Below are 22,366 nucleotides of genomic sequence, written 5' to 3' on the forward strand. Positions count from 1 at the left end.
GGGAGGGGGGAGTGCACAGAATGATAGTGTGGCATGAATCAGGAAGAGTTTCAAGTTAGTAATGTTTTATTATATCAGCTATGACCAAAAATTTTGAACAATACTATTTTCTTTATGCGTAATCTACTTCTAATCTGTACTTGTGTTGCCTTTGTGAGCTATGCTGGAATAACAGTGTCATTATATCTGGATCAGAACAGTATGTGATTGACAGCCAAGATGCAGGACAACTACCACAGCAATAACGCAATTAAATGGAGTGTTTAGCCAATCACTCTGTTCACCTACATAATACTGCTCTGCAACCTCAGGTCCAGGTTACAACGTCTGGTTGCAGATAACAAACAGGCCCCGTAATGTAACCATTGTGGTTAATTTTCGTTGTGTACTTTATTTCTACGTAGTGCATGATGTTTCACATAACATAATGCTTGAATCTATCTTCTGAAGTGTCCAGAAAAGCAGAAGGTTATACGATCCTGCAATCAAACTCAATACCAAACACTATCATTGTGCAAGTGAAAATATTCTGTGAGATCCAGCATAACAGTTGGTGCCACAAACAACACTGCTCACTTATATGCACAGGTGTTTGGCTGTCAATCATTTTGTTATTCTGATCCAAGAAAAGTCAATGTTTCAGAAACTATAGTCACCAATATCATGAAAGTGGACAAGGAAGTGACCAGTAATTATATGCACATCTGTTATTAAAATAAGCAGCATACAATCTGAAGACAATCTGAAGACAACTGTGTAGCATGGTATGTGGCAAGAATTTAAAGCTTTGAAACTATTGCATAGTGTACCATCAGACTTTTTTCTCAAAACCATTTATGGTACTTCAAATAAATGAAACACAAAAACAAATGGATGCTGGTTATTCTCTACACTTCTTTAAAGTCTCTCTTTTCTTTTTCTTAACACTATATAAATTGTTTGGTCATGCATATTGTGCATTATCAGTGCCTCCTTCAAACAGAAGTACATGTATAAAATATGTCATGCAAGTTTAAAGCCTCTGCAGCATAAAGAATCCTCAATGCATAAAAAAAGCACATGCATAACCATTCACAGGCAAAAGTTCCATGCAGAGAATTCCAGCCATATTATCTACATTGCATTTCATTCAAAAAATCAATGAGTAGATTACATTGAGGTGGGTCTAAACACGTGGCTGTTAAACATCCACAATCAGATAAACCACTTTCTTAAGAGTAATCTTCTCATTCTGCCATTTCATGTATCCCCTTTAATTTGTGATACAGTTCGATGAAATTCTATTAAGACTGCTAGCCACAAACAGTGTTGTTTCTCCAGTTGTCTCTGTACTCTGATATGACAACCCAATTACATTTTGTTTTCACATAATTGCTATGAGTGGAGCAAGTTTTAGAATTAATAGCACTTATTCTCATAAATAGAAGTCTGAGAATTCTAAACTACATTCACCATTACTCTGTGTTATGCTAGAAAACTCTCCTTGTGAGAAAGCAAAGAACTTCAGCAGCTGCTCATTAATTTGTGGATAGCTAACTGCAGAATCTCTGAAACATTATGTAATCACTTAACACCAGTGGTATAATTTGGAAGTTTCAGTACAGCCGTTTGCCAGTTATAAAATATTCCCTTTACTCGCACAGAATAAAAGCATTTTCAGAAGGAATAATGCTTAACTTCAAGTACAGATTAAAATGCAAATTTATCAAAGCAGGGTTATTTCTACAGAATTTCGATTTATTTACATGAAGAGATGTACAGAAACGTGATGCAGATCCAATGGCCTACCAATTATGTCGTTATGGATAAGATTGTGCAACATTTCATTGTTATGCACTAGTTTGAAAAGGTGACTCTCTCAGACCACCAATAGCTACCAGACCACCAATATCTACCTGATAAGTAAATAAGTTTTTGCCATGTAATTTATTGCTCTCTCGTCTGTGGCTGGATCAGGTTTTCTGTATCCCACAATGTTTCCTCAAGACAACTGCTCAACATCATCAGGTGTGGCCACTGGCAAAGCATCTGATGATATTGAGCAGACTCCTGAAGGAAATACTGTGGGATACACAAAACATGATCCAGCAACAGACCCAAGATCCACGTACTGAACATATCCACTTTGAAAGTCTGAAAAGCCCAAAGAAATTTTCACTGTATTTAAATGTCTGAATCTATAGCATAAAACAGTACACTTATTAAAAAGGATGACACGACGCTTAATCAAGATGGTATTTTGTTCTTAAGTGAGGAAAGAGTGTTACTAGCTGTATGCATTTTAAAAGTTGTCATACCTCACAAAGAAATTTTTTATTTGTTATTGTTGAAGTTTAGTCCACACTCATACACACAAACACAAATTAGCTGGTGAGATATTTTGTGTCTTCACTATTTATAAAATGGCACAAGAGATCAACCTACGGTGACCACATAAGCACTGATACATTAACTTTGGAAATTAAATAAGCCTCAGAAGGAAGAGTAGTTGTGGATACAATATGTGCAAATGGACATATTCAGGGTGTGGGGTGCATTCATGGGCCTATATGAAGCCTGTATGCCTTTCATAACCTCATGCTATATTAAGGTCATACAAATAGCATTATGCTGGAAGCAATGAATGTAAGTGTAGGCACCTACCAGTGATAGAGCAGGTCTAGAAGATACAAATATACAATACTAAGAGAAGACCAAAGGATTGTCTCTCCATGAACCACAATTCCCACTTTGAAACAAACCAAGGTAAGTGGGACTCACAAATTAGCCCACTTCCAACCACAAATTGCCACAGACCTCTTTGAAGCAATAGTATGATGCAGTAGCATGATCAAGCTGACCCTACATCAATCTATAAAGAACAAAAATTTGGCATATCAGAGAATCACAGAAAAGCACATACTGCTGGTATGCAGCATTTGGTGACAGCAGCAATGACAAAAAAGTTGAATATAGAGACCTGTGGTAATTGCCCAGGTACGTGGTTTATTGTTACACCACTAAGATTTGGTGTCACATAGTAAAAGTTATTACTTACTACACTAGGTTTCATTGCAGGCACCTTGACAGTGTACCACTCTGCTAGGGAGATTATGCAGCCAGCTACCCATCTACTCTTGAAAGTTGCTACTCTGGTGATTTTCCAACAACATACAGCAAAATGTCACACTACAGTAATAACCAAAAACCTCTAGATAATCACATCCTCTCCAATATAAAATGAATTAAGTGAAATTATCTGGCTCTCTACAGAATGGGCTGTGGGGATGTTATGTGCAAAACCTGTGGCAGCTTTTCGAACGTCCTAGGTAATCTTTGTTGTGAACTGCTCATCACAATTTTATTAAGAACCTATTGTTAAGACCTTCACTCACAGTAGTACTTAATGATTCTGAGTAGCTATTTTGCTCTGTCAAAGAGTAAACTATAGACACCACCACCACAACCAGCAAGTTCGAATTGCAGTTTTCAGTCATCACTGTTAGTCATGCAGAATTAGCAGTGGAGATTCTGCACATGTACATCTTTTCACTGCATTGGAAAAAACTCTTCCAATGTGAAAAAGAAATCACAGTATCAGCAAGTCGACACTTTAATTATGTGGTTTGTGGGATTAAAGGGACCAGACTGCTACAGTCATCGGTCCCTTTAATTATGATTTCATATGATTTCATATGATTTTTTTTTTTTTCACTTGTTTCTTGAACCTAACTTATCTGCAAAAGAATGTTGAGCCCCAAAAGCAACATTGTTCAGCAATACCATGTTATTATAATGCAACAAAACCCTTAGACTGATTTGGAATACAAAACCATTATTACTGTGTGACAAATCTCTCTCTAATACAAGGGTCACTCCAAAGGAATGCACACTTTTTTTAAATCCATCTTTTATTCTGTTTGAAAGTTTTACAGTGAGTAGATAAATACATTAGGAACAATGTATTTATTTCTCCACATAATTTCCATCTCTCTCAACTGCCTTACACCATCCTGGAACAAACGTCTGTATACCCATATGGTAAAATTCTGGACCAACCTGTTGGAGCCAGTTTGGCGGCATGCACAAAGGAGTCATCATCTTCAAACCTTGTTCCACGAAGAGTGTCTTTCAGTTTCTCAAAGAGATGATAGTCACATGGAGCCAGGTCAGGACTGTAAGGTGTGTGTTTCAGTGTTGTCCATCCGAGTTTTGTGATCACTTCCATGCTTTTTTGACTGACATGTGGCTGTGCATTGTCGTGCAACAGCAAAACATCCTGCTTTTGTCGATGTGTTTGAACACGACTCAGTCGAGCTTGAAGTTCCTTCAGAGTCATCACATATGCATCAGAATTTATGGTGGTTCCACTTGGCATGATGTCCACAAGCAAGAGTCCTTCGGAATCGAAAAACACCGTAGCCATAACTTTTCCAGCAGAAGGTGTGGTTTTGAATTTTTTTTTTTCCTTGGGTGAATTTGCATGATGCCACTCCATCGATTGCCTCTTCATCTGGTGAAAAATGACGGAGCTATGTTTCATCACCTGTCACAATTCTTCCAAGAAATTCATCTTCACCATTCTCATACTGTTCCAAAAGTTCGCTGCATATCATTTTTATTGTTTCTTTGTGAGCGACTGTCAACATCCTGGGAACCCACCTGGCACAAACCTTTTTTAACGCCAACACTTCCAGTATTCTGCAAACACATCTTTCCCCTATCCCAACACAGCATGACAATTCGTTCACTGTGATGCGTCGTGTCAGCAGTCACCAATTCGTTAACTGTCAGCACACTGTCTCGAGTGTGTGCAGTACGAGGCCTGCCACTGCGAGGACAATCCTCAATATTGCCGTGCCCGCTTTCATCACGTAACCTGCTTGCCCGCAGACTAACTGTACTGCGATCGACAGCAGCATCTCCATACACCTTTTTCAACCTCTTGTGGATGATTCCCATAGTCCCGTTTTCACAGCACAGGAATTCTATGACAGCATGTTGCTTCTGACGAACGTCAAGTGTAGCAGCCATCTTGAAGACATGCTGACCGCGCCACTCATGGAAACAGGTTGAAATAAGTTGGAAAACAACTGGGAAAGATGTATCAACACACTGTAAAACTTTCACACATGCAATATGAAAACCGTATTTTAACAAAAATAGTGTGCATTTCTTATGGAGTGACCCTCTTATATGAATCTTGTCTCCCAACAGAAGCAACAGAGCTAGGTCTCAAGTGCTACCACTGTGAGCTCACACTGACTCAGTTTCTGAACAGTTCCATATTTTTTCAATCGACAAAGTTGCAGTACACTTTGAGTTAAGGTATTAATACTTGGAAAACATGAAATTCTGGCATCATGTATGCTTACATTATGGAGAATACTAAATCCAAGGTTCTCCCCTAATGTCATAGCCCATAACCAGAAAGAATAACGACTGTGGTGTTCCACCGAAAGAGAGAAAAAGAGAGAGAGAGAGAGAGAGAGAGAGAGAGAGAGAGAGAGAGAGAGAGAGAGACCCTTCCTTTCCTTTTGATGGTTATCTGTGAGTGGAAAAATATTGCAGTTTGTTAACACTGATATAGTACTACATTGTTCGCATTCACAGGAATCATTTAGTACACCATCTCGAATTGGAGTGTGTTCACCATTGCAACGCAAAGTTCCTAAAATTCTCATCAAGGCTCAAATATGTTTACTGAATACATTTCACTTTCCCTTCTACTTGTTCAGTACGCATTACACCTGCAACATCCGTTCTCTCTGCTCCAGTTTTTTTTACAATATTCTTATTGTTTTTAATTTTTTTCTGTGTGTTTACACACTTAATACCTGATTCTCGTGCCCTCCCTAATGGCAGTGCTATTCCTTCAACATGTGTAACCGAGATCAGACAAAGCCAATATATAGGTTCATAACACAATATAAATTACCGGTGATTGTAATTCACTGACTGACTTCTGTGTTAAGTTGACTGAGCATGCTAACAATTCCAAGGTGAGCTACATCATTCAAACTAACAAGAATCTTACATTTTTATTTTCTGTCTCAGTCTTTGCAGGATGAAATTGATCATCATTAATGTTAATTTAATTTGCCTGTCTCCTTTTTCTTTTTGATTATTCAATGATTCTAGTATGCCTTACATTAAAGCCCTCTTCTTCTGTCCCTACTTATTGCTTGAAGTAACTGTTACTATTTATTGCTCCACCTATCACTTGCTGGCCTTAGTCTCGTCAATGTTACAAGAGTTTCACAGTGGTTTACATAAGACTACTTTATTTGTCAAAAATCTGATATTTTTAAATGTGCATACAACAGTGATTTAAAAATTTAGAGACACACAATGCCTCTCCAACATTTCATAAATTCTCTCATTTCCCTATTGACAGGCATGTCTCTCCAACTTACCTTCAATATTACTAAGTATATTTTTGCTATCAAGCTCCTGTAAGTACCTTAATAGAGACCATCACCATCAAAAATATATATATATTTAAACTTTGTTTCCTGATACCTTTTCAAGTAAAGAAATCATTATATTTTACTGACAGTAGTGTACAACCATTCTGCTTACTTTTTGTTCAGTGTCTACTACTTGACAGTCAAGCTATCTCTGTAGTAAATAATTTGCTAAGAATGCTCACCTTTCGCTGGCAGTCTAAGTGACAAGGAACGCTCCACATTTGGATCTGGGAGATCACTTTCGGCTTTGAACAAACAGACATGCACCAATTTTTCAAATGTTCAGCATAACAGAGACATGCAATGCAACAACATGCAATAAAATTGGCAATACTTATCTTAAAATATTACTTATATAAATTTAAACAATCTATCACAGAATGCTTCAAAAATACAAAACTTGCATTTTTCTAGTGAAGCCAATCTGCAATAACTGTTTTTAAACACTGCAATTATTGAAAGTGTACCACTACCTAGGAATCATATATTGCTGGAAAAAATCAGTTTAACAAAACACTGAACGACAAGATTATTCATCTGCAACGAGCTTTGTGGTATCTACAATGCGCACATTACTCTTCTTCACATACAACTTACCATCACTCAGAACAACTTCAGCTTGACTTGGCCGAGGAACCTGCTTTGTCTCTATCCGCAAAACTCTCGGTTCTGTAACAAGCATGAATACACAATTATTTCTGATAACACCACAGAGTGCAGAATATATCCATCTATAATCATCCAAATATCACAGTCTATCAATTTTGTAGTTTTCTCCCTTTCAATCTCACCAGATTTTTCTTATTTTTAACATTTGGGAACTTCAGTCGACTCTATATTGTAAATCAGTTTAACTCGTGTGATGCATACAGTATCTTATTTTCTGGTTGCAAACAGCTTATACAGGTAATTGTCACATTTATAAAATATTCCACCACTCAGTACCAGAGCTAAACTACATTTATGAGTGTTTGGAAACTGAGTCTTCCCATTTAGCTCACTCTTTTGTTAAATTTACAGTTAAACAAAAAGAAAAAAATAAGCACAATCAATTGTGTGAATTCTTTTCAGGCACTGAATAGCAGTAATAGTAATTTTGCTAAGCTCACAGTCAATAAAAAGGTTACTATGGATACTATAGAAGCAAACAAAAGTTAAAATAAAAAGAAAGAATTTTTCACATGACATTATTCAGTGACAGAGATCAGTTCAATACATTTTCGTGTTGTGGGAAGCTCTTACTCAATAGAAAGCAAAATTTTCACGGAAAAAAACCTTTTTATTAAACTCAATTATTGGCTTCATTCTCTCTCTGCATCCACTCTTTCAAACTAACTAAACGTTAAAAAGGGGGAGGATTAGTAAGAAGCAATGAACTTAAATGAAAATATCCTGTACCATCTCTGCTTTCTTCTTCCGTTTCACTAGCAGCAGAAGTTGGTGACATAAGTGGAGACTTAGTGGCCGGCATACTATCTTCATTTGTAGGCCGACTGTTTTGCAGTGAAGAGGAAAGTGGCTCCGATTCAGTTTGGTCTTCATCAACTACAATAAAAATTATGAACATTGTGTTTTCTTACAAGACACAATTTTCTAACAGAAAATTAATAAGAGGAAAATACACAAGCACTTAGGTCAACTTCTACACTAATTTATAGGTATTTCCTAAGGACAAAATCTGACTCTGGAATACAAAAATTAAACTCTGTATGTGAAACAACAAACGGTCTGATGCAACTTTTAAAAACTTCATTATAGTAATAAATAAAAGTCAAAACATAAGAATATTTAGTTCTCCATTTTTTTAATCTCAACATTAAAAATATAAAGTGCATTTTGACATTTATTTCTTTTTTAAAAAAAGTATGATTCTGATGTCCTATATTTCATGAGGCTTTCGAGAATACAGGTGTGTGTCTACAAACAAATGCATTTTATCCAATTTCTAGATGAATTCATGTGGGAGAGAAAAGTATTTTATGATAATTAAAGCTTTAGCATACGAAGTTCCATCTAAATGCTAATTAAACATACTGTTATGAGATGACTTGGCAGATTTCAAACCTCTTAAAACATGGTGACATTCTTTACTGACAATTCTTTAGTTCACTCAGTGTCTACTGCAGCATCTTTAGTCAGAGAAAGGTTGCTGCTGACCACAATTCCTCATAGCATTATTCTACAAAATTGTACTACTATAATTACCTACACTGTCAAAAACATTTACATATGTCAATATAGTCAGATGTTACTGTCATCCAATTGTACACTTAAACCTAAAACAGGGCCTATAATTGGAAACTGCATGAAAGACAATGTGTCAGCGTATTCTGCAGCAGGAACATTACATACTTATTTATTTTTCCTGTTTGGCTAAAGCAAAAGTTTTATTTGCATTCTGAATAACTGTTCTCATGGAAGTCAGTCAATCAGTACATGACAGCAACACACCTATGGGAAGAGAAGCCCACTAAACTGTACATAAACAAAAGGTGCTGCCACATCCAATGCACCAAGCCTGAAACATTGGCTACCTGCAGAGAAGAAAATGCACATCATTTTCCCTACAAACAACAATTCAAGAAATATGGAGGAGGAGGACATCAATTGTGACATTCTTATGATAGGCAAGGTCACTCACACAATGATTACCAGAACTCTGGACAACTATAATAATGACCATGTTCTCTACAAAAATGAAAATTGAGGTCACTGATCTTTGACAAAATCTCACTGCAAGTAATGATGCTTACAGATTACAGTTTTTAGTACAAATGTGGCCTTAAATACATCAGCCGAACACAATGATGCAACTCATATTTGGCAACAAAATTTTTGCCTTAGTGGGATGCAACACATGGATAGTATACACAACGTACCTGCTCCCTATCACTACCATATCTTCAACAACCAATCAGGACACTCACTTCAAAAAGCCCAAGATAGATTCCACAGAGGTTCCCTCCGTAATAGTCACTTCATCTGAAGACGATAAGTAAGAAGCCTCTCAAAATGGTTGCTCAAATCACAGCATAGCTCAGATTCATATTACATTGCTCTCTGTTCTTCTTGGCACTAGGGATTGGGCAAATGCAGTTTGGGTATGCACATTTGGTTGTGTTGGTCACCCCCGGCCATGTTTATTAAGCTGGGTTTTGAAACTCTTAAATTCAGTTATTTGAAACTTCAAAGAAGTCATGTCTCTCTATCCAGTTTTGTTCCTGGTCACAGTTAGGTAGTGGTCATTCATTCTGGTGGACAGTTGATGGTCGTCATACCAACCCAAAAAGATGTGACGTGACGGCAGCAATGTTGGTGTATGACAATAGGGCTGCTCTCACATATGGCCTTGCCTCTGATGGGTTAGGATAAGACAGTGACAGGAATGGAGCATGAAATGCCGAGTGAATGGGTTGGCCAAGCCTTGCACCTTTTGTGTGTGACTGTCAACAACTCAACAGTTCTGATGTTTGGTGAGTCGTCTCCCTTACTCCTAAATTATTTAAATTCTACCATAACTTTCCAACTATATTTGCATTGTCTATATACATATTGCTCATTCTGGTTCAATGAGGTTCTTATTACATGGTAACAATGAAAGAACGTCATATCCATATACAACCTTATGTTGAGATGTTGGTTATCATATGATGTCCATTCACACAATTCAGGATGTACGAAAATAGCATTTTAAAACAGTATCACCAAAGTAACTATCTTACTAACAAAACAAGTCACTGCATACATTTAACTGTTATTCACTATGGATTTTATGAAACAGACATACATACACGATTCACCCCTTTGTTTCCTTTCTACAACTTTCTTGTACTCCTCAAGTTCTTCATCTGTTACTGTGTCAAATGGGTTCTTAGCATATGGAGTTTTATACACTAAAGCATTATGCTGGAAGCCTCTTTGAATTATTCCTTTTGAAGCAGCTCCTACCAAAATGACTTGGTCACCAGTAGCAGAGATATTAGCATCCTGAAACTCAAAGCATGTTCAATTAAGTGCCCAAAGTCAATAGCAGAAAACTAGCAAATGATATGAAGAAATATGAAAAATTTTTATGTACCTGCAATTTCTTCGCTTCTTCCCACGAGACTCCTTCGAGAATGTGAGACTGTGGGCCTGAAGTAATTTTATCTGCTCGCCTGTTATCCTTTATCTGTAAAATAGGAAACAAAAAAGGTAAGACTGAACACTTTATATGTAAATTATCTCAAATACATAGTGTTTGATACCAAATTACTTCAATGACATAAATCTGTAGTAAGATAAATAAAACAGAAGCGTGTCACCTGTAGCATATTTTAAGAATGATTTAAATGGTCAGCCTTTTTACCTTTTAATAGTGCAGTACTAGCACACTCTCAAAGATTGCATATTCTGTATGTTCTCTCGAACTCCTATTTTCCGGCAGTTATTTATTTCTGTTTATCTTATTGATATTGCTAAAGTTCATTATGTGTTCTGTAGTTACACTGATAATTGTTTCTTCTTTTAATTAGTTTGTGTATCACTCTCCATGTTTTATACTTCCTGAAGTAGCCTTGTCCAGCACTTATTTTATTTTTATTTTTTTTTTTTATTAATAGAAACTTATGTGGGCTTGCTGGTCCTATTTTGTGTTCAAGTTTTTCCTGTCAACTCCATTTTTATTTATTTACAGTTTAATTTTTTAATTTTTCAGTGCATTGCCACCACACTGTCAAAGATGTTAATGTATGTCTCTGCTACAATTTAGACGTTTAACTTCTCTTCAAATGTTGTTTACAACATTGTAACTTCTTTGGTGACAATAATTAGTAAATGTCTGAAGATGTCCTTGTAAGCCAAAAACACAATAAAAGTAATATTGTAGAACAAAAGCAAACTGGTGCTTTCCATTCATTAAACGGTTACTGTTTCTACTTTATACGATATCCTAAATATTTAAGGGAAAAAAAATTTGTGTTCTGCCTTACGGCAGGTCTTGTCATGGGGGGAGCCTCGTCAGAGAGGCCCAATGCATGAGTGTCTAGGGAAGTGATTCCAGTGGTAGTTTCCTGTTGCCTTCCACTGATGATGATGAAATGATAATGAGGACAACACAACACCCAGACCCTGAACGGAGAAAATTTCTGACCCGGCTGGGAATCGAACCTGGACCCCTTGGCTTGACAGACCGCCGCACTGAGCACTCAGCTATCGGGGCGGATTATTTAAGGGTAAAAGGTGTTCTAGAACTATAAGATGATGTAGCATCACTTTAATAAATGGCAGCAACAAGGGCTGAGGTGGAATTGTGCAGCACACATTTAATGTCCTTTGGTAATCATATAGTAAATGACACCATCTTAAAAATACCAGTAGACTGCACATCTGTTAACTGTATTAGCCATGAAGGCTTCATATAAGACAATTTCTCGATTACCACAAACTACAGATAAAACCCATTTTATATTTCTAGTATCATTTACATAGTATATATAATCGATATACATGAAAAGTTCTGTTTATGTGGAACAGAAGTTTAAAATATACATTTTATTTCAGTGCAATTCAATGATTTAACTTAAGAACCTAAGGAATTATTTTTACGACTTTCCAGGGATATACTCTTCAATGAAGAGGAAGAGGAGTTGCTCATCCCAAATTTCTAAATTCAGTCTTAAACTCTGCCATGTTGTTGAATATGTATGTACCTGACATCTTTTGGGACTAATCTGAAACCTTTGAAGTCTTGCTAGATGCTAGTTTTGGTCCTAGCATTTTACTTACGCTTTTCAAAATTTCTAAGGAATCAGTAACATTGGTGACAAAAAAGGATACGAGGAGCAGTTAGTTGTATGTACCGAGTCATAGTCAAAATTTAATAACCAAACTTTTGCCTTGAAGCATCTACTGATGTTTTCAAATGAGTTTCAGCTATCTTTTCAGTTAGGAAACATTACTTTTTATAACTATACATGTGTCATCTGCAAAAGGGACAAAAATTGACAAATACATGTGATATCTGCAAAAGGGACAAAAATTTACATCTTCAAAAACTTGAAGTGAAAGATCATTTCCATGAATCAGAAACAAGAGGATTCTAGTTTGAGTCCTGTAGTACACTATGTATGATGCTCCAAATTAGGAGTTTCCATTGTTACGTGATCCACATGAAATTGATACATGCTGTTTTCTGCAACAGCAAATATCATAAAAACCATGAAGCTGCTGTATGTCATATTCCATAATTTGAGAGCGGATATTACGGTTCACACAATACGAAGCTTTAGTCATGTCACAAAATATTCATAATGGTAATAATTTCTGATTTCCTGATCCTACTATATACATCATCTGTCAAAGAAAATTTTGTCTGTTCAGTTAATAGGCCTTTTTGCAATCTGAACTAGTTAGTGAGTATGTTTTTCTGCACTAACGGTTTGTGAATTCTATTGTACATGGTGAACCTGTCACCAGTACAAAATTTAGTTTGAATAACAATGCTTTACTTAGCATTGTTAGCATTTTTCTACAGATGACAAGTCACGTTCTTTCTCCAACCTTTGAACTGACTTACACAGCCAGGTCTATGAAGACCTAAGCTATCAACATATTGTCAGAGGTAAGAGAAGTAAAGTGCCAGCTAAAAATTCGAAGATTGACCATATATTGAACCCGAAACTTCTGGATCCAGAGTCTGGTACTTTACCACTGAGTGACACAATGATGATCTTCAAAATTTTTGAATACACTAGCAGTAGGCAGATGGCTCATGTCATCAATGTTCTCTCTCCTTTTCTTGTGACGTAGTTTGACAACAGCATGTTTAATTCCAGCTGGAAAATATCACCGCAAATAAAGTTTATTACATAAATAATTCAAAATACTAAAATATTTCTTTATTTGACTGCTGATCTCATGATAACCACTTGAATATTTATTTTTAATAGAATTGATACCATTAAGAATTTCTTTTGGAGATGTAGGGTGAGTAGAATTTTAGCAAACGTGTTTTGGAATGAATTTCTTAGAGACTATGCGTTACTAAGAAATCGTTCAAACTTCAATTATTTGCTACAAACTGCAATTTTGGGGGCTATCTTCTATAAAGCAAGGTTGCATTTTTCACTTTTGCTGTGTTAATTTTACTCGTTCACAAGTGGTTTCAGCCTTCTAGGCTGTACAAAACAGAATATTTTATATTACCTCCATAAACAGAAGTGTAATGATGTGAATGAAAACTTATTTTAAATATGTTTACCAGCAACAGAAAACTATGCCTTACATACTGAAATGTCAGTCTCTTTATTTATCATCACATTTTTGTGGCTTTCCCTTCAGCTACTGGTGGCTTATTTGGTATGTTAAATAATATAAGTATTACACTCCCCAGTTTCCTACATTCCACATAAGTTTCCTCCATTTTACATTCACTAATTTGGATGAAAGTGTAGAGAACAAAAGTTATTGTTGTTGTGTATATATACAACGTCATTTAGCAAAAGGTCAGATCTTTCGGTATTTACTGGCAATTTTTTGTTCTCAAAGGAAAACAACATACTTCGGTAAGGTATCTGTATGTAACAAGAGAATCATAGACAAACTGTCCTGTAATGTACCACTTCATACTTCACAGGGTTCTTAGGAAACTAAAAAAATGCAAATTTGATGTCTTTTTTTGGTTATTGTTGGCGTTTATGACACTACATATGCCCACTATCATAGAAGCTATGTTACAAATCAATATGAACGATACTGTTCGCACTCAGCCAATATCACATTCAGAAGTTTAGCTTGCTGGCCACTTGGGGCACTGCCATTACAGTAACAACGGCAACGAGACAAAGTGTCACAACTTATGTTAGACTATATTCTATTTATTTTGCACTTAGCTTTATCCTTTGATCAATCTAATACCTGTGCAAAAGTCAGTTATCAAACCAACAGCATAGCATTTGTGAACCAAACCAAAGAGAAAACATAAATTTAAAGACACTGCCATTTCAATATGCATGGCATGGTCTCCTATTGCAGGTAAATGTATTTAAAACAGTCACATTCACACCAGTACACTTCTATTCATGGAGGTAATGTAATACATGCTATTTTGTACAGAAAAATATAATCACTTGAGAATGGCCAAGAAGGCTGGAACTAATTGTGAACAAATAAAAGTAATAACAAAAATAGAAAATGACACCAAAAAATAAATTATCTACTTACTATTACCTCATTCAGCTTGGAAGTTCAGAAATTTTAATAACGTGCAAGTTGTTTTATGGTTCAAATGGGTCTGAGCACTATGGGACTTAACAGCTGTGGTCATCAGTCCCCTAGAACTTAGAACTACTTAAACCTAACTAACCTAAGGACATCACACACATCCATGCCCGAGGCAGGATTCGAACCTGCGACCGTGCCAGTCGCACGGTTCCGGACTGCGCGCCTAGAACTGCGAGACCACCACAGCCGGCGTAAGTTGTTTTATAGATAATTCAAAATTATTAGACTGAGTGTTTTCTACCCTAAGTAGCAATCACTAGTCTCTCTATACTTAATCTGCATACCAAGTTATATCCACCTACATCTAATATAGCCACATCAACGGCTGTGGTCTTTTTCAGCAAGATAATATACCAGTCCACAAGCCTGCAATGTGATGGAATGGTTTGAGGAACACAGTAGGGAGTTCAGTGGACAGCTCCAATTGATGTTGATGTGCTGGTGTCAGAGACTACAGTTATCCTCCTGTGATGATGATGACTGGTTTGTGGGGCACTCAAATGCGTGGTCATCAGTGCCCGTACAAAGTCTCAGTTTCTACACAGTTCAGTTTCTACACAGTTCAGTTTCTACACAGTCCAATCTAGTCACTGTTATTAATGGCCATAATGTTGATGAAATGATGAGGACAACACAAACACCCAGTCCCCGGCGGCCAAGAATCGAACCCCGAACCCCATGATCCAGAGGCAGCAATGCTAGCCACTACACAATGAGCTACAGACTTATCCTCCTGTGAGTGTCTGTGTCGTATCTTAAAGATTCTCCTGTCAAATCATCCAATTTTCATTTACAACTTCTATAGAGATTTACACTGTGGCTTGTGAAATTCCATCTGCCAATAGCAGGAACAGAAATAGCAACCAAGTTAACAGGCCCAAGCAGCCAATCTTATTCCATGTTGACCCGACTCACATATTATAACATTAAAAAACAGGAACCAACATAACATTTGTTTGTGTTCAGTGTTGAAGCTGCTTATAATATAACTCTACTCTATACCTACATACATACTCCACACCTATCAAACTGCCTGGTGGAGAGTACCTACTAGCCATCACTTTCCTTTTTCATTAGAAAATGGAGCAATGGAAATATTAATACCTACACTGATCAGCCAGAATATTATAACCAATTACCTAATAGTCAGTATATCCACATTTGGCATGGATAACAGCAATGATGAATTGTGGTATGGAAGCAATGAGGCCGTGGTAGGTCACTGGAGAGATTTGGCACCACAGCTACAAACACAAGTCACTTAATTACTGTAAATTCCGGGAAAGGGGGAGTCAGCTCCGATTTCACATTCAATCACATCCCAGATATGTTTGATAGGGTTCAAATCTGTTGAGTTGGGGGGCCCAGCACATCAACATCAATTGGAGCTGTCCACTGAACTCCCTACTGTGTTCCTCAAACCATTCCATCACATTGCAGGCCTTGTGGACTGGTATATTATCTTGCTGAAAAAGACCACAGCCGTTGGCAAACATGATCGTCATGAAGGGGTGCATGTGGTCTGCAACCCGTGTACGATAATCCTTCACTGTAATGGTGCCTTGCATGAGCTCCACTGGACCCATGGATGCCCGTGTGGATGTTGCCCAGAGAATAATTGAGCCACCACCAGCTAGTTCTCTCCCGCAGTACAGGTATCAAGGGCTCTCCCCCTGGAAGACAATGGATTCGTGCCCTCCCATCAGCATATGCCATGGTGTTAACACTGGCATACGCCTGGGTCGTCGGCTGCAGAGGCCCAGCGTTAGAAGTGTTCAGTGTACCGATGTTCAAACACACTAGCACTCTGCCCACCACTGAAATCTGATGTTAGTTAAACCACAGTTTGCTGCCTGCCCTGTTTTACCAGTCTGCCCAGCCTACGATGACAAACATCCGTAATGAAGTGTGGCCACACAACCCCATGACGTATGGACATGATTTCACCCTGGTTTCACCACATGTTGCAGACACTCACCACAGCACTCCTCAAACACCCGACAAGTCATGCAGTTCACGAAATGCTTATGCCGAGCCTCCGGGTCATCACACTGTGCCCTTGGTCAAATGCAGGTAGATAGCATTCAACATACGGACAGCATGCTCACAGGGGCACTCTAGGTTGCACTCAGTGCAAGCCTTGGCTCAGTGATTATGTAACCACTCATCTCCGTCTGGTCGTTACATAAGCGCACTAGCATGTACACTTGCCGCTAGTTTTACCTCAGCATGTGTCTAGGATAATGCTCCACTGCGTGACTGCGAAAATGCTAAGTCCGCACATGCTTATGCTCAAGCGTACATCGAGAACCAGGGACTCAAGGAGGCAACAGTGTTTCCTATATAAGTAATCAATTTGTTAAGAAGGCGCCTGTCTTTGTGCAGCTGCAAGTGCAACAGCATTGGACCGTTCACACGCATGAAGCCACGTTAAAGGATATACAGAAGATGTTCTCGTCTGACTGTCTACAAAACTATTGACGATGTCGATATTACTACCGTGGATGGTCTTGAAGATTAAGTTGCAGTGCCCCTCTGTTTTGTGGATGGTTTCTTAATTTCACTATTACCAAAACTGATTCAGCTCAGTGTGGTAACAGGTGGATCACCATTGCATTAGTTAGTTATAACGGCTATACAGTTAAAACTGTTGTAGGACTTGAGACCTTTAATAGTGGAGATATGATAGCCTACCATACCATTCAGATTGGGGAGGTATATAACAGAGGTATGGGTAAATCCTCCTTTACATCTACAATGCCACTGGTATTAAGGACTCATAATCATTGTAAAATTAATGAACAGGATGGAGTATGTATATGTGTGTGCAGCCACTCCTCATCAGGTGAGCTGCTATCACCTGGACAGGTTTATATTTGTAGAAGGTCGGTGTTGGTAACATTCTGGCTAATCAGTGTATATGCCTCTGTGAGAGTCCTAATTTCTCTTATTTTGAGGCAGATTATCTAAATTTTCACAATAGTATTTCAAGAAACGATCATTACTTCTCTCCAGCGCCTTCACAAGGCATTTCCACTATACTCGCATGTTGATCTAATCTGCTTGTAATAAATCTAGCAGCATACCTACGAATCACTTCGATGTCTTCCTTTAACCCAATCTGATGGTGATCCCAAACACTCAAGCAGTACTGAATAATGGTTTGCACTAGCGTTCTATACAAAGTCTTTTACACAGATAAATGAGCTACATTTTCCTAAAAATCTCCGAATAAATTTAAGTAGACCATTCGCCTTCTCTACTGGTGACCTTATGTTTTCCTTTCATTTCATCGCTTTGCAACACTGCCCCTAGAAATTTAATCATTGTGACTGTCAAGTAGCACACTACCAATACTGAATCTGAGCATTACATGATTTTTTTCCCCTACCCGTCTGCATTAACTTCAGATTTTTCCACAGTTAGACCAAGCTGCCATTCGTCACGCCAAGCAGAAATTCTGTCCAATTCAACATGTATCCTCCTACAGCCAATAAACAAAGATACTTTGCCATACACTGCAGTGTCATCCGCAAACAGTTGCAGATGGCTGCTCACCCTATCCATCAGATCATTTACGTATATAGAGAACAATGAAGCATTTATCTTTTTATAAATGCATGAATTTCTAGTAGCTTTTGCCTGTCTACATTTATGTATTCTTTTCTGAACCAAGAATGCAACAATCTGTGCTTCATCAGTGCTTTCTGAATTTTGTTATTAAACCATGGTGGGTCCCTTCCATCTACTCGATACACACTTTTCCAGAGTGTTATTTACAATCAGTTTAAAATGCCTTCTTGATGGAATTATGGGCTTTAGTAACCACTGTTGCTATGATGACATCATGATCATTAATCCTCCTCTCTATTGACACTGATATCATGCCAACCTGTTTGCAATCACAAGGTCTAAAATCTTTCCTTCCATGAGGGTTGTCTAACTAGCCACTCATGACAGTTTTCAAAAAAATGTGTTCAAAACTACTTCACAAAACTGTCTGTCTGTACCATCTGTAATGAACCCATAGCCATCCAAGCCTATATTCAGTAGGTTAATGTCACCTCAATGGTGTTTCCTACCTCATTTACTATCACAGTATGATTATCCTTTTAAAATCTTTGCAGGAATAACGTATGTCCTCTACCACTTGGCTAAGACAAGCACTTGGCTTGAATTTTCAATCTTTTATTTGTATCCTAATTTTCATTACAAATGACCCACACCTCTTCTATGACTTTTTTTCTTCTTTTCTATTTTCTCTGAAAACTTTGGTTTCCCATTGCAAGCATGCTGCGCCCCTTGGCTGTACCTAGATCTACTGGAGGATTCTTCCCTAACATAAATGAGATGCCACAGCGAAGTTACTTTTTGTGCCAGTGACAAAACTGTTGAACGCAGTTCTCTTCCTGAAGCAGCCCTTTTCCTACTAGCACGTCTCAAATCTCTTTACTCAATTCTCTCTTTCACTTTTCCAGTTTCACCCTGACAGTGTCAAGTTATGCCTTAAGGACCCTTTTCCAGTGTTCCCATAGACCATGACTCCCTTCCATATAACGCTGTGCTCCAGAATAATATTTTCAGAAATATCTTCTTCAAATTAATGTCCGTATTTTATCCCAGTGGCAAATTACTTTTAGTGAGGAGAATCCTATTTACTTATGCTAATCTGCTACTTCCACCATGATTTATTTTCCTTCCAAGATAGCACACTTCTGTCACTTCAGCAATTATGTGGTCCCCAATTTTTATTTTAAGTTTATTGGTAATCTCATTTATTCTACTCCTTTATTTTTCTCTCTCTTTGGTTTACTCGCATCCATATTCAGTGCTCATTAGACTGTTCAATCCATCCCGTAGTTCCAGTAATTCTTCCATACTTGCACTGAAAGAATTTCCAGCAAGGACAGCACTATTTTCCTTCAAAGATGGCACAGTTCCTTCACTTCTTTTTATCGAGTGGTTCTAATTAAGCGGACAGTTTTCCGCATGCTGCAGTGTGGGCTGTATACATGGCAGGAGGCTGTAACACTATAGGTGTATTCATTAATCACGACACTTGTAGAGTACGCTGAAAAAAAAGTTCCACTTTCTGCCACCAGCTGAAATATGGTGCCTTAAGCAGCCAGAATGTGGCTGTGTGATATGGTTTCACAAGCTCCTTCATTCTCTGTCCATTTTTCTTTTAAGGAGATGACATGTTGCGGGCTTGTTAGGTGCACAGTGACAGGTGCATGTTAAAAGGAGCTCCCTGTGCAACACGGTTCCAGCTTTGCAAAAACACAAATATGTACACACCACTATTTCCGCCCGAGATTGGGTAACACCTCATGTCATTTGCCAGGTGAAGGATTTGCTTCAAGGAAACTTTTAGTAATGACCACGTCATCTTTAGCAGTTTCAAAATGTGTGGCCTTCCAGATCCCCCGATGTGAATCCATGTGACTTCTGGTCAAGGGAATGTCTGAAAGATCATGTCTATCAAGGATGTACCTAGACTATTCCTAATCTGAAGAACAGCATAGGATGAGATACTGCTCTGATTACACCAGATACGCTACAAGGAACTGTCGACCATGCCATGTTGCTGATTCACCATGTTCCTGAGTCAAGAGACCATATTGAACATGTTGTAACTTGTGACCATATCCTAATAAACACATCACAACAACCATTTCACATGTTTGATCGTTCCTCCCCTTTTCCTGCACCCATACCACATTCTGACTGTTTACAGTACCATATTTTCACCTGATGGCAGAAAATGGAACTTTTTTTCCTTTTTTTCTCGAGCATACTCCATGAGCGCACAGATTAAGGAACATACCTACAATGTTTCAGCATCCTGTGATATATACAGCCCAAACTGTAGCCCTCTGAACACATCAGTTTAATTATAAACACACACGGTACAATGTTTTAAGTTTATAGGGACTCTAATTTATGCTGTTTCTTTACTTTTATCTTCTCCATTACTATTTAAACACTTTGGAGACCAGCCACTTAGAATACTGAGCATAGAAAATCAGCCCTTTATGTCGTTTACTGAGCGAGGTGGCCAAGTGGTTAGCACTCTGGACTCTTATTCAGGAGGACGATGGTTCAACCCCGTGTCCGGTCATCCTGATTTAGGTTTTACATGATTTCCCTAAATTGCTCCAGGTAAATGCCGGGATGGTTCCTCTGAAAGAGTACGGCCGACTTCTTTCCCCGTCCTTCCCTAATTCTATGAGATTGATGACCCTCTTGTCTCCTCCCCCCAAAACAAAACCCTTTATGTCGTCACGTAAGGAATTACTGGCACCTACATAACGTACATATCATCAAGAGTAACTGATACATCTTCAATAGCAATAAATACTAAAAAAGCGCTAAGCCTCAAGAGTTATTTTTCACTGTTACCATAGTTCTTTGATAGATTACAAAATTTAAAAATGTCTGCTTGTGTCTGTGTATGTGAGGATGGATATGTGTGTGCGCGTGCGCGAGCCCGTGTATACCTGTCCTTTTTTCCCACTAAGGTAAGTCTTTCTGCTCCCAGGATTGGGATGACTCCTTACCCTCTCCCTTAAAACCCACATCCTTTTGTCTTTCCCTCTCCTTCCCTCTTTCCTGAAGAAGCAATCACTGGTTGCGAAAGCTTCAATTTTGTGTGTTTGTTTGTGTGTGTGTCTATCGACCTGCCAGTGCTTTTGTTTGGTAAGTCACATCATCTTTGTTTTTAGATATAAATTTTAAATTAATGATGACAAAGTGCAAAGTGAGTTATTGAGCAATTTCTTCCTCTTGAGATTCCAAAAGTTCTTGCTCACTCAACAAATGTGACATATTTGTAGCAGAATTACAGCAAATTGTGAAACCTAATGAAGACACACACAAAATTACATCAATGCAATAGTACTGGCTTAGCCATTAAAGAGAGCAGCTGTTAAGTTTGCTAATGTCTCTTTCAAAATAATTCTAGTGATTGACAACAGAAGCCAGCACCTGTCAAGGGGCTTACTGAGAGACATCCATACACTCTTCTCACACAAAATTACTGAAGTTTTCGAGCAATCTGTTCTCACACAAAATTACTCAAGTTTTCGAGCAATAGGTGGCTCGAGCATTGACCTAATCAAGCCTGACCTTTACTCGAGTGTGGTCCTTTTAATGAGGCCCGAGCTATGCTTGGATTTGGTTTAATGGTAATCTCATTTATGCTACTCCTTTCTTATCTTTTTTTGGTTTACTGTCAATCCATATTTTGCACCTACTTGACTGTTCATTCCATTCAATAGTTCATTTAATTCTTCCTTACTTTCACTGATGGAATTTCCTGAAAGGACTTTTTCAACTAGGATTAAGAGTCATGATCCTCAAAGACTGAAACAGACAGGTCAAGCATCAGCCTCAACAAACTAAGAGCAATTAATAATACTACAGTTAAGTAATGTACACCTCTTTGGGCCTTTAACATTGAGCAAATTATGGATTGGTGTCACTATATTTGCCAACAATTTACTTCTGGAACATGAAGATACAACAACTTACACGTATCTTCACTGACCAATCTGAGATTGGAGATGAAGCTCCCCACTTCCACGATCTTCGTATTTGCAGATGACGAAACAGCTATTGAGTAAAACCTACAACTGCGGATGGAAAAGCAAACT

The 22,366-nt window shown here is 37.9% G+C and overlaps 1 protein-coding gene across 8 annotated transcripts in view; it reads right to left on the minus strand.

The window, feature by feature from the left end:
• The window catches only part of LOC126338352 (protein hu-li tai shao), a 116,945-nt gene that overhangs the window by 33,325 nt on the left and 61,254 nt on the right, over nucleotides 1–22,366 (minus strand). For 4 of the 8 annotated variants that reach the window (XM_050001545.1, XM_050001546.1, XM_050001548.1 and 1 more), the window contains 5 exons: nucleotides 10,528–10,620; nucleotides 10,241–10,436; nucleotides 7,848–7,994; nucleotides 7,047–7,118; nucleotides 6,632–6,694 (listed from right to left, as the gene is read on the minus strand). In XM_050001545.1, coding sequence (XP_049857502.1) covers nucleotides 6,632–6,694; nucleotides 7,047–7,118; nucleotides 7,848–7,994; nucleotides 10,241–10,436; nucleotides 10,528–10,620 — 571 coding nt within the window. The remainder of the gene's footprint in view (nucleotides 1–6,631; nucleotides 6,695–7,046; nucleotides 7,119–7,847; nucleotides 7,995–10,240; nucleotides 10,437–10,527; nucleotides 10,621–22,366) is intronic. The other 4 variants (XM_050001552.1, XM_050001551.1, XM_050001549.1 and 1 more) reach the window with 1 other exon arrangement.

The sequence above is a fragment of the Schistocerca gregaria genome, chromosome 1 (assembly GCF_023897955.1).
Source record: "Schistocerca gregaria isolate iqSchGreg1 chromosome 1, iqSchGreg1.2, whole genome shotgun sequence".
Lineage (NCBI taxonomy): Eukaryota > Metazoa > Arthropoda > Insecta > Orthoptera > Acrididae > Schistocerca > Schistocerca gregaria.